The sequence below is a fragment of the Melanotaenia boesemani genome, chromosome 9, assembly GCF_017639745.1.
Source record: "Melanotaenia boesemani isolate fMelBoe1 chromosome 9, fMelBoe1.pri, whole genome shotgun sequence".
Taxonomy (NCBI): domain Eukaryota; kingdom Metazoa; phylum Chordata; class Actinopteri; order Atheriniformes; family Melanotaeniidae; genus Melanotaenia; species Melanotaenia boesemani.
The window spans coordinates 21,017,997-21,031,039 of record NC_055690.1 but is presented as its reverse complement, the minus strand read 5'-3'; the positions used below and the strand labels follow the sequence as shown (position 1 = coordinate 21,031,039).

General features: G+C 38.1%; 1 protein-coding gene across 3 annotated transcripts in view; it reads left to right on the top strand.

The window, feature by feature from the left end:
* drd2a (dopamine receptor D2a) overlaps positions 1–13,043 on the top strand; it is a 55,670-nt gene that overhangs the window by 18,611 nt on the left and 24,016 nt on the right. For all 3 annotated transcript variants that reach the window (XM_041995757.1, XM_041995758.1, XM_041995759.1), the window contains one exon: positions 6,584–6,894. In XM_041995757.1, the coding sequence (XP_041851691.1) occupies positions 6,616–6,894 (279 nt within the window). In that variant the 5' untranslated portion in view covers positions 6,584–6,615. The remainder of the gene's footprint in view (positions 1–6,583; positions 6,895–13,043) is intronic.

Sequence of the window (13,043 nt, the reverse complement as noted above, 5' to 3'; positions counted from 1 at the left end):
GCTGCTGTGTCAATTAGAACCCCTTACCCTCCAGAAGGGAGGAAGAGGCAGACATAATGGGAAATGTGGTGATAGATGGACTTTCAGCAGGCAGCACTCAGAGATCCATACTCTGAGCTTGGAAAAGGGGACTGTTCAGCAGTTCTCTTCCTCCTCCAAGAGGGCAGGAGTGGGGACTGGGCTGGGGATTTCCCCAGTTCTTCTCATCCTCACCCTGTTTATTCCATTCACTGGTTCATAGAATAATAATAATAATAATACATTTTATTTAAAAGCGCCTTACAGAACACCCAAGGACACTGTACAAAGGAACATTAAAATAGTTTAAAAACCACTACGTACAAAACAAACATTAAAACAGTTAAAAACAATAAGTACAAAACTAAACGGAATGGAGGACAACAGAAAGATGGAGAATGACTAGATGGCATAGGACTGTCTGAACAAATGTGTTTTGAGTTGTGATTTGAAGAGAGGAAGAGAGTCTATGGTACGGATGTCAGGGGGAAGAGAGTTCCAGAGGTGGGGAGCAGAGCGGCTGAATGCTCGGCTCCCCATAGTGACGAGACGGGCAGGGGGGACAAGAAGCTGGAGAGAAGAGGAGGAGCGAAGTGAACGGATCGGAGTGGCAATGTGCAGGAGATCAGATATATATGGAGGGGCCAGACTGTGGAGTAATGTGGATAGAAGCACAAGTTCTGACAGTGTTTCACAGTTCCTTTGACCCCCTTCAGCACTCTTACAGATGATCTCAGAAGGGAGAGAGCATGGGTGGCTCAAAACCAACATGCACTTCTCCTGCTTTTTCCAATAACGTTTCCTCTACAGCAGTCAGGAATTATTCTGAGGGTGGAGTGTGTTAAAGGAATGGGATGTTGCACATGCACAGTTCATCCTTGGGTGTTAACCACCATTGCCACAAGTCAGAGACTGCAGGTTGCAATGAAGCCACCACGTTTCAATGGGGTGGTGTGGTCTGTGGATATGAGTGCTACTGCAGTGGCTTTAGTGAAAGACATTTCTTCTCTTTTACGCCTGGGTTTGATTTCTATTGTACCAGTGGAGGAAATTAATCTTGGCTTATACTCTCAAATACAGATTTTTCTCTTAATCCAGACAAAGGAGGATCATAACATCCTATCTGAACTTACATTTCCTCAACTCCCATGAAAATACAGATTCAGAATGCTGGTTCACAATGTTCTGTTCCAATCCGTTGGCCCAGTCTCCACACAGCAACAATAGTTAACAATTTACAGCAATACAAAAACAGTCTTAGAAGCACAAGAGTAGATGTCAGTGAGACTAAGAGTTTGGACACAATTCAACACTTTTCCAACACTTGTCAATGACAATTCACATCAGTCACCATCAATCAAGCAGAGTCCCTGGACGGGCTTAACAAGGGAACAAAGCTCCCACTGAATGAGGGGATGCTGCACCGTTTATCTCTGAAATGAAGAAGCAATAGCAGCCCTCTGGATTGGTCCACAGGGCTGCAAAACGGAGCAGGTGAGGAAGGTGTGGCGATGTGGAGCCAATCCCAGCCAGGAGATGGAACATAGCAATTAACATACAAAAAAGTGTGAAGAATTAAACAAACAGGTAACAGCTCTAACAGGTTGAATTCACATCAAAGGTTGAATTTAAATAGTTCTCTCACTGAAAATTATTTAGACAATTCAGAGTGCCATCAATATGATGGCAAGTGGAGCATGTTTGATACATGGTGTGAAAACAGGAACATTATATAGTTTCAATGTGTTGTTACTAATGTATTATGTTTCCTGCAGGACTCATTAAATGGAGGGAAAGCTTTCTGTACCGTTAAGATGTATGTGGCTGGTACTTCATCTTGCATTGTGGGTTTTGGTGATAAACCTGTTGGTCACTATACCTTATTAAGGAGATCTATGAAAGCACATAGGTGGCAGTCTTTGATTAGGCTTCAGGTCCCATGAGGGGATTTGCGTGTAACTTTAAAATCACACTTGGGACTGCCTTTTGATTCCATGGAGTGCACTTAATTAATGCACCTAACATGGGAAATTGATTTATCCATGTTAGGTTACAATGGTATATCTGATTTCAGGGCTGACTGATTGATCTTTTGTAAACTGAAATTAAGACATGGTGAACAGCAAATCATAAAGAGGATGATTAATTTACATGTTACACTAATCCTGGTTTCAACCCTGCAGCCTCCAGGGTTTCACAAATCCACTCGCTTCAGACGTATTTCCTGTTGTCGGCCATGTGTGACGGTATGGTTCTCTTTTTGAGAGTTAAAAAATTACTCTGCTCTATCTGAGCCGTAAACATGTTTACTTTGGATTTGCATTTTGTTTCATTTCCCACATTCTCTTATTATTGTCCACTCTCTCACAAACAGTGAGAGGGAGGGGGAGAGGAGGCACCTGCAGTGGATGGTTGTACAAAACTGCAGAGAAAGTCCAGAGAAAGTTACTCTACCTCCTCATATTCTCAGACAGGTTTTGCACTCATGGGAGATACAAAGCCCATCAAGCCATTCCCGGTGAGAAGGTTCAACAGCTTAAGATGAGGTAGACTTTATGTTTAAATTAAACATCATGCGATAGCTACACTCAGCTGAGAAATCACATTTTCAAACCTCATCACAGATTCATTTTCCATCAAAGACTGAAACGCTGATAGAAAAAAGCACCGAGGACAGAAATCAATCCAACTTGAAAAGTCCTGATAAAATGAATAAAGATGGTTTTACTGAGTGGTGTCGCTCTGAATATTCTGAAGTTAAACTTTTTTTCAATAGTAAGTTTGCAACAACCACCGTCGCACAAAGTGCTGCACATGCAAAGCAAAAAAACACACCAAAATGAATACAATAAATGATTTCTGCACGAACAGAACAGAAGCTGGAATTTTAAAGATTAAATCTCAAACCAAAATCATAATCGCAATATTGGTCAGAAAAATCGCATTTAGATTTTTTTTTTTATCTATATCTTTCAGGCCTCATTCTCTGAATACTCAGTGAGGTACCTCTCTGTACTGTCCTTGCATTGTATGTGGAAGAAATCCGTTTGAGAATGTCAACCCAGGGCTACAAGCACTTATAAAAAGGGGTACGTGCCCCTTTATTGATGCACACCTTATAAAACTGACCCTCTCTTTTCAAAGACATCAGGAAACAGGTGTTTCTCACTTCACTTTCTCTCCTTTCTTTTATTTTTTGGGAGTCTGATTTTCTGTTATGGGGAAAGACATGACTTTTCCCTGCCTCCTGTAGCTGTCCGATCACTCATCATACCTGCAGGTTACATAGCTCAGCTGAAACGCTCGGTGTAGGTAGGTGTGGACTAAACCATTGTCCCCCAAGCTTGTATTTTCATAAACTTGAATTACATATTAGTCTAACTGTTTATTGTCCTTGTTACTGTTATTATCATCTTATTTCTCACTGCTGGATGGTTAACTCCTGAGATTATACCAGGACACAGACCTCTTTTACTGGGGCACATGTCCTGGTTAAAGAGGTCTGACGATGTTTATGTATCCAAGGCATGTTGGTAAATGCTGAGATTTTTGTGTCCAAGCAAGCACCAGCTTTCAGGTCAGCAATGAGTACCATTGCAAATATTGCAGTGGTATTGTAACCAAGGAAGTAGAATGGGCAAATAAATATGATTAGACATCTCAGGCCATCTACAGGGCACACACACAAAGACTGGTGCCCCAGAGCAATACATACACATCCTAATAGGAACATGCTTCGCTCACTGATTCCCTCTCCTTCCACTTTCACTAACTCTCATTTAATCCTTCTTTTTTTTTTCCCCTTCTTCTAATGCTTTCCTGCCCTCCTCTGGTGAAGATTTAAAAAATTTAAAAAGATTTTTTTTTAAATGGTTGCATAAATGTGTATACACCAAAGATAGGCATAAGGCCAGATAAAGTGTGTGAATGTCTTTAAAGTATAAGTAATCTCATCAGTGCCGTGACATTCAAATGTACTGTGGATTAGATGTACCATACCCTATTAAAAATCCCCAGTCTGTCCTTTGCAATGCCCCAGTGAACAGAGATTTCCAAGGACCTCAAAATAAAAATACCAGGTGCTCTAGTTATGGCTGCAAAGGGCACAAAATCAGCCACAAAAATGTGGCCTTTATGAGTCAATGGGTAACAGCTCTTCTGCTAAAGGCAATTCAAGTGCTCCTTATTATGCTCCAGAGGGTGTTTTCAGACATTTCTAATGACAAAAACCCTGATGAGAAAATGACTTTCAGTAATGATACCATTATAAAACATACAAAACAATGGTTTATATAATAAAAACCAGGGTTTACCAAACTGATTTTGGAATTATTTTAAATTCTACTTGAGTACAATTTATGGTGAGAAGATGTGTTTTAGTTGAGCTTAGCTCGTGGCAGGAGTTGCATTAACAGTCATAACCTAAAAGCAAACAACAAAGACAGTTTCCAATAATACTTTTTAAGAGTAAGAACGTCATTTTGAGTTTTTAAAGATAGACTCCAGAGGTAAAATGATTTGAATACATTTGAGAATTTAGAAAGAATTACGTTGTGAGCAACAGCTTGAAAGTCTGCTGAACATGTAACAGCATGTTACAGCCCAAAAATCAGGGAAGCACATGAGCTTTAGTCATGACAGGTGTGGGGATTTTTTTCTTTTCTCTTAAGAGATGTCATACAGCTCTATTATACTCTATTAAGCTTGCAGAGGTGAGATCACAGTATGACGACAACAAAGCTAAGAACAGTATGGTAAGAAGTACCATATTTACTGAGAAACTGTGATATTATGATTGTACAAAGAACACTATAAAGCAAACATCACGATAAACAGATTTTTCATATAACCTCAGGAAAATTTGTGTCAAGGAAACTTAAAATAAGGAAGCTGAAAAGACTGACTGTCATGAGGTTATTATGGGGTTTTCTGTGATGACACATGATGATGAGTTGTGGCTGGTTTCTGACGCAATCCCTTAGCACAATAAAAACATTCTTTTCAAAGTCATATATTTTTATTCCTTTGAGATGAATGTGAAATGTTAGAAACATGCTTGTCCTAGTCAATTTGACAGAAAACATGTGGTATATTTTTTTTTGTTGTTTGTTTTGTTTTTTTTTTCTGGCATAATATTTCTAAATAGGCTTTCTTGATGTGATCTGCCTGTTAAGGGAAGACACTCTGTTTACTTCCTCTAGCAGTGAGACTGCCATGTCTGTACATGACATGGATGGTAGTATCTATACTTCTATTCCTACTATTCTGTTTCTTCATTTTAGCGACCCTTACCGTTGCTCATTCTATTTTTAGAAAAAGTTGTGAAGAGATCATTGCTTCCTAATTTTTGTTTTTCACTGAGAAGTTGTTGATTCTTTTGGAAAGTGTGAGATCTACTGATGACCGGCTGTCTATCTTGCACACGTTTGGCTCAATAAAAGTAACCATCAGACCGACACTGATGTGATATTAGCAGTGGGTCAATATAAAGCAATCTGCTTTGATGTTACAACTGCTGACAAGGGAAGTGAAAAATATTGATTATGTCATTATGATTCTATGTTCTCCTTAGAAACCTTGTGTCTTGGCATTTTGGCATTCATAAGGAGGTTGGTTTGATATGAAAATCCCCACAAATAACATACCACCCCAAACAGGACAATGTGCACAGTCTCATTGCAAAAAAATGCAATGAGAAACAAGACAAAGAGCAAACATAGCAAACATGTCATCAGCATAACAATGAATATACAATAACAGCAAGATAACAAGCCTCCACAATCTGTGTTCAACATGCTCCAGTCAGTCAAGACATATCAAATCGGAGATTCCTTAAATGAAAAAAGAAACAGTGTTGGCCTACTTTAAAAATCCATACATATTGATCAAAGCAATGGGTAGTCTGATCAATTTTGCTTTCATTTAGATTTTTCTTTTTTTTCTCTTTATAAAACTTTGTAGGATGTGTAATAAATAAAAGCTAATTATGCCAAAAACAATTTACAGTACATGTTTTTAAGATGTTTTCACAATTTTTAATATGTTATTTGTGATACATATTTGTAACATATTTGTGATACATAACTTGTCCCCAAATATGAAAAACCATGAAAAAAAAATATTCAGTGATTGTTATTGTTTATACTACATGTTCTGCAATCCTGCAAATGAGGTATGCATCAGTTCCTGGGTGGCACAGCTCATTCCTGCACTGCTCACATTTCTGAGATGAATGCAAACTTTTAATCAGGTGGAGGGCCACAATGGATTCATCTCCTAATGTAATAATTTTCACTTAAATTCACTTAAGGTTTTTATGTTTATCTCCAATATAATTTCAAATAAAGATGAGCGCATTACTGGGCGCTGCAGGGTTTAAGAGATCAGCAAAGGATAACTGCAGGATAATAGATTATTCCAATGCAATATCCTTCTATGTTCTTCTTTATCTTCTTTTTCTGTTTGTTTCCTAACAGTTTTTTCCCTTTTTTGTTTTCTTGTCCAATTTCAACATTTTTTTTTAACATTCAAATTTTTTTAACATTGTCTCTTGTCTGTCTCACAGGGCCCATTCCTGGCCTACGTCACTCACAGCTAATGGATGTCTTTACCCCGTATGCCTACAATGAAAGCTTGTACGATAACGGAACATGGAGCTTCAACGACACAAAACAGGAGCAGAGGCACCCTTACAACTACTATGCCATGCTTCTTACACTGCTTATCTTCGTCATTGTCTTTGGCAATGTGCTGGTTTGTATGGCTGTATCCAGAGAAAAGGCTCTACAGACCACCACCAACTACTTAATTGTCAGCCTGGCTGTCGCTGACCTTCTGGTCGCCACTCTGGTTATGCCTTGGGTTGTCTACTTAGAGGTAGGATATAAAAAACTGCACAATCACAAACAAGGTAGTTCATTTTAATGTAATGCTACATATGAAGCGGCATAAATAGCTCAACAAGTCATGCTCAGCAAATGTGTTCTAATCTTGGTGCCTCTGTAAACCTTTTTTTCACTGTGTGTTACAAAAGGCAAGATGAAGATAGTAACTGAACTGCAACAACTGTTCTTTTCTTTATTATCATAAATATGTGTATTTACAAACTATCAGAGGGTATGCTGTCAAAGCATTTTTCAAAGAAATGGAGGACAGAACTCTGGCATAAAAAGGTAAAGAAATAGCCAATCACTTAATGCATTGGAAACTGTGTGTAAAATCTTGTGCCAGTAAATTAGTGATGAAAACTGATACCCACAGTGACTGTATCTGCAGGTCACATGCTCAAGGCTTATGTGTTCACACCAGTCTAGTAAACAACAGTTCTGCATTGGTTAAAGCACTGGTTAAAAGCCCTGCAGTGTAGCAAAGCGGTCACATGTGTATGATTCTTCTGTGTTTAGATGCATTACCTGGCATTCAATCCACTGTAAAAATGCAGGTCTATTTTTTCAGTTACTTCAAGATTCCTTAAATAATCCCTATTTGACCAAATAAATATCAAGAAGGATGTGGGTTATCTCGCTGAAAAATATATCTCTTCATCTTTGCTCACCTCTCGTATCTGTCTTCTCTTTTCCAGGGTTTTTTTCTGACCATTAGGCTTTAGACCACACTGTCTGATGTAGAGAGAGGTAATTTAAGACAGAGGCTCTAATCCCCCACTGTCCCTCAAGGAGTCATGATGATTATCATGCTGATCAGATTACCATGTATCCATAGAAAGTTATTCTCTAGGTCTGTCTGTAAATTGGTTTGTCCATGATCAACAACGAGATTGCCCTCCTTACACTCCACTGATCCCCTTCACTCCATCTGAAGAGGTGTTGTCTGTTTTAGGCTTGTCTGTGGGGTCACGGAGTGTGGCATCAAGAGTAGATTCTTTGGGTCCAGTGGGCTGCAGGTTAGGGCAGCAGTGGATGGCTTGTTCAGATACATTTTACTTGAATGGACTGAGAAATGAAGAATGTTGAAGGGCAACACCTTTGGCTCTTTGTTCTGTTGATGGAGCACACTGTCCTGCAGGTAGAGGTCAGTCTGCCAGCAGAAAAAATGGTTGTCATGAGAGAGCAATGTTGTGGCTGATTACATATTACCATGGAGATGATGGTGGTAAATCCTACTCACTCAGTTATCTGTGCAGGTAATAAATTTGTTATATTTGTCTAAATAAGTATGAATATATATATATTTGACACTAGGTATCGGATTTGAGTTTTTTTTTTTTTGTTTTTTTTTTTAATCTTATGTGACTTTTATACTGTGTTTGGATTTTTAACTAACTTTCCCTATTAACATTGGCAGCACATAGGGGAGACCACATCAAAGCTGGTCCAAAAGAGGGAGTTGAACCGTAGTTACACACATATCAAAGTCCCAAACTGTAGCATAAAACCTTGTCAATAAATTATTTAATTCAATAATATTGCAGAAAACTAAATCTGTAATGGTATAAAGTAATTTGACTGCAACAGTGTTGGAAACTGTGTTTATTTAAGCATGACAACAACATGTTTTTGGACATAAGTCTGATAAATGTAACAAGTTTTGCATTGACAGCTGCACACACACAACATCATACAGAATATCATCCAAAAAAATAAATAAATGATGGAGTATAACAAAAAAAGGACCCATTAAAGTTTGGTGTTGTTCCTTCTTTCACTGTAGTGACTGGTGTAAATTGGTGTTTGTGGGTTTTTTTGTAATAATTAGATTTTTTTTTACAGTAAGATGTGACTATTTCTATGTATTTTGGGCCCAGTATGTTAATAAAGTTGGTTAAGTATCCATCCATCCATCCATCCATCCTCTATAACGCTTAGTCCAATTTGGGTCCTGGGGAATCTGGAGTCTATCCCAGCAATTGGCAGGTGAGAGGCAGGATACACCCTGGACAGGTCAGCAGTCCATCACAGGGCCAACATAGAGAGACCAACAACAACTCACTCACTCCCAGGAATTTTAGAGTCACCAGTTAATGTAACACGCATGTCTTTGGATGGTGGGAGGAAGCCAGAGTACCCAGAGAGAACCCATTCATACATGGGGTAGGTTTACATGTTAGTTATGGTGACAATGGTAGCTGCCACAACTACAATAGATACTATTTTATTTTGAAACTAACCTGCCTCTATTGCAAATTTGATGAAAAAACATATCTGTTCTTTATCAGTCATAAAGGTGGTATTTGAAGAGGCTAAAATGCTTAGACCCAGAAATATTTGGACAGTAACACAATATTCATTATTTGGGCTCTGCATGCCACCTCCATGGAATTGAAATTAAACAACTGAGATGTAACTGAAGTGCAGACTTTCTAGTTTAATTCAAGGGGTTTAACAAAAATATCATATCAAACATTTAGGAATTGCAACCATTGTTATGTAAAGTCTCCTCATATCAGGGGTTCAAAAATAATTGGACAATCAGGCGGCTGCCAGAGATCTGGAATCCATAAATACACCAATCACTGGGTTTCCTCCTTTGTGATTGGTTGCTCAACCTTTACTGCAGCTATCTTCAGTTGTTGCTTGTATTTGGGGTCTTAATGCCTTCCACCTCTCTGACATCTTTGTTTAATCAGGTTGAGATCTGATGACAGACTCAGCCATGGCAGAATATTCAATTTCTTTTCCTTAAAAAACTTCTGGGTTGCTTTCACAGTATGTTTTGGGTCATTGTTCATATGTACTGTGATGTGACATCCAATCAGCTTTGCTGAATCTGAGCAGAAAATAAATCCCTCTAACTTCCGAATTCATCCGGCTACTTCTGTCTGCTGTCACATCATCAATAAACACACCGGTGACCCAGTTCCATTGGAAGCTTGCTTTCACCACCTAGCAATCAGTTTGAGTCTGTGTCTCAATCACTTTTAGAGGATGTGGTTATTCATAGTAAGCCTTCTGCCCCCCCTTCAACTACAATTGGTTAGAGAAGTTTTTTATATTGTTAGGCACTTGGTTCTTACTATGTTTAGCAGTCTGTCACATCTGGGGTTCCTGCTGATTTCAAACATGCTGCAGTGATGTCCCTGATAAAGAAACTTGATTTAGATCATATTGTTTTGGATAATTTTAGGCCAATATCCAAGCTATCATTTTTATCAAAAATCCAGGAGAAAACTGTGTATTTTCAGCTTAAATTCTTGATGGACAGGGTATACTAGAAGTGTTTCAGTCTGAATTTAAATCTATTCATAGTACAGAGTTAGCACTCTTGAGGGTTTGCAATGATATTCTTTCGACTTGCAACTCAGGTGACCATGTAGTCTTTGTCCTGCTGGACCTAAAGGCTGCTTTTGATATGGTACACCAGAGTATCTTAACCTCATGCTTAAAACCACAGGTAGGCATTTGTGACACTGTTCTGGTGTGGTTTAGGTCCTATCTGGCTAAAAGAACATTTTTCGCCTTGCTCTTCTGTCACGTGGGGTCAACCGGGGTTCAAATTTGGGACCATTGCTTTTTTCATTGTATCATCTCTTTTTGCTTGCTTTGAGGGTACAAAAGCATGGGTGGCCCTAAACCTTTTAAATTTAAATGAGAAGAAGACAGAAGTAATGGTGTTTGGATGTAGGGGCTCAGATGAGACCCCTCCTGCTGAGCTGAGTCCCCTAGCCTTGTGTGTTAAACCACAGCTGTAAATCTTGGTTTTAGAATGGACAGTGATTTTAAACTTTAAAAGTCAATTGAGCACCACAGTCAAACTGAGCTTTTATCATTTAAGGAAACTGCCAAAGATAAAACTTTTTCTTTCTAGGCAGCAGCTGGAGACAGTAACCCATGCCCTTATATCATCATGGCAGGATTACTTTAATTCCCTCTATATTGTAATAAGTCAGTCTTTACTCACACATCTGCAGCTTGTTCAGATTGCTGCTGCACCAGAAAAGACCCAGAAAAGAGAAAACATAACTCCTGTTCTGGCTTCACTCCGCAGGCTGCCTGTACACTTTAGAGTCAATTTTAAAATCCTTATGTTTGCTTTAAAAGTTTTGAATGGTCTTGTTCCACCTTATTTATCTGAGCTTCTCCACTGCTATACTCCTTCCCGGTCCCTAATTTCAGTTGATCAGCTGCTCCTGGTCTTCTCCAGTTCTAAATGGAAGCTCAGAGGGGGGCAGCGCCTTCTCTATCTGTGCACCTAAATTGTGGAACAGTCTACCTTTGCCCATTCACTAAGCATCCTCACTGTCCATTTTTAAAGCCCATCTTAAAGCTCACTTTTACTCATTGGCCTTCATCCCAACCTGAGACTTGATCTTATTTGGTTTTTAATTTATTTTTTTGTTTGTTTGTCTGGATTTGATTTTTGTTTTTCTGTTTTACCACTTCATTATATTTATTAATTTTAATTATTTTATGTTATTGTTATTTTTATGCTTTTATGCTTTTGTTTTACATATCTCTGTTGTTCAGCACATTGTTCAGTTGGGACTGGTGTTAAAGCATTTCATAAATAAAGTGATGATGATCTAACTTCCTTCACCATGTTTAATAGAAGATGTGGTGTACTTTGAATTATGAGCCATTTCAACCCTTCTCCATACTTTCGTCTTCCCATTATTCTGGTACAGGTTGATCTTGATGCTGTTCCCAAACTGAGCCAGCTTCTTTACGAGATTTAGATACTGATACATTTACTTTCTGGAGCGTGTTCTTCATCAGTGGATGTTTGCTTTTTTGTTTGTTTTTTTACTCTGGAAAGGATCCTGCAAACACCCACTTATATTGTCTTGTATTGACGTCCAGACCTTTTTAAGTTCCTGAGCCTACCTGTGCGCTTTATTTCTCCCAGAATGTACCAAACTGTTGTTTTAGTCACTCTTAACATTTCTACTATCTCTCTGATGGATTCTTTTTTTTTTTTTTTTTTTTTTTTTCCAACCTAAGGATGATCTGTTTTATGTCCATTGATACATCCTTCAATCTGTTGTTGTGAAACCTGGAAGCTGTGCAGTTACAGATGCAAATGCTACACCTGGAATCAACTCCAGACCTTTTAGCTGCTTCACTGATGATGGATGCATGAGAAAACAGCCCATGAAAAAGCTTTAGAGTTAACTGTTGTGGAAGAAATTTCCTTATTATTCTTTATAATCATCTTTTTTATCATTCACTTCATTAATTTTCATTACAGTTCTTACAAATTTTTATTATAATCATTTTAGTCTTTAACCATTTTATCCATCTTTATACATTATCTTTTTCTGAGTATATACTTGTGTATTTTTCTGAGTACAAGTGATGGTCTGAGAGACTTTGACCCTGGACTGGGAACACTGTGGTTCTCATAGGTGACACTGGGTTGTATGAAGACAGGACATCTGCAAGATAAGATAGATTGTTATGAGAGAGAAGCAGACTGTTTTATCTGGTCATTCAGGCCATCCTGACACACAGGGTAGAAAACAGCTTCCTTTGTCTTTGCTCTTCAGAGCCTCCTGTGACCATGCGTGGGGCAGATGCAGTGCTCTATTTGTACAAGTAATTTTTTTCTGTGATAAACTTTGTTAAACCTCACTTGAAACAGAGGCAGCTACGTATTAATGATTAAATAACTATCTTGAATATGTTTTGGTAAACAGCTAAAAAAAAACTTTTCCAAATTTATTTGGACTTAACTATAAATTCAGAGGTGGTACATGAGGTAAAAAGTTTGAGAACCATTGTCTTTATTTATTATATCTGGTGGTTCTCAAACTTTTTTTCAGTACTGTACCCATATGAAATATTTTTCAGCTGAGTACCCTCTGAACAGAAATGTTTATAAGAAAAACCGATTTTCCCAAATGTGGCATGAGAAACACTAAAATAGTCATACAAAATTTATTTTGTATTTTTTCTATTGATTTTATTCCTAATTATTTTATGACTCAAGGTTTATTTTTTCTGATATTTTATTTATCTCAAGTACCTTATGCAGTGCTCCATAGTTCCCCTTTTGAGAACCAGTGCTCTAGATAGCAAAGAAGGTTGAATGCTTCCATTGTTGTCGAACATTTTTTTTTTTTTTTTTTT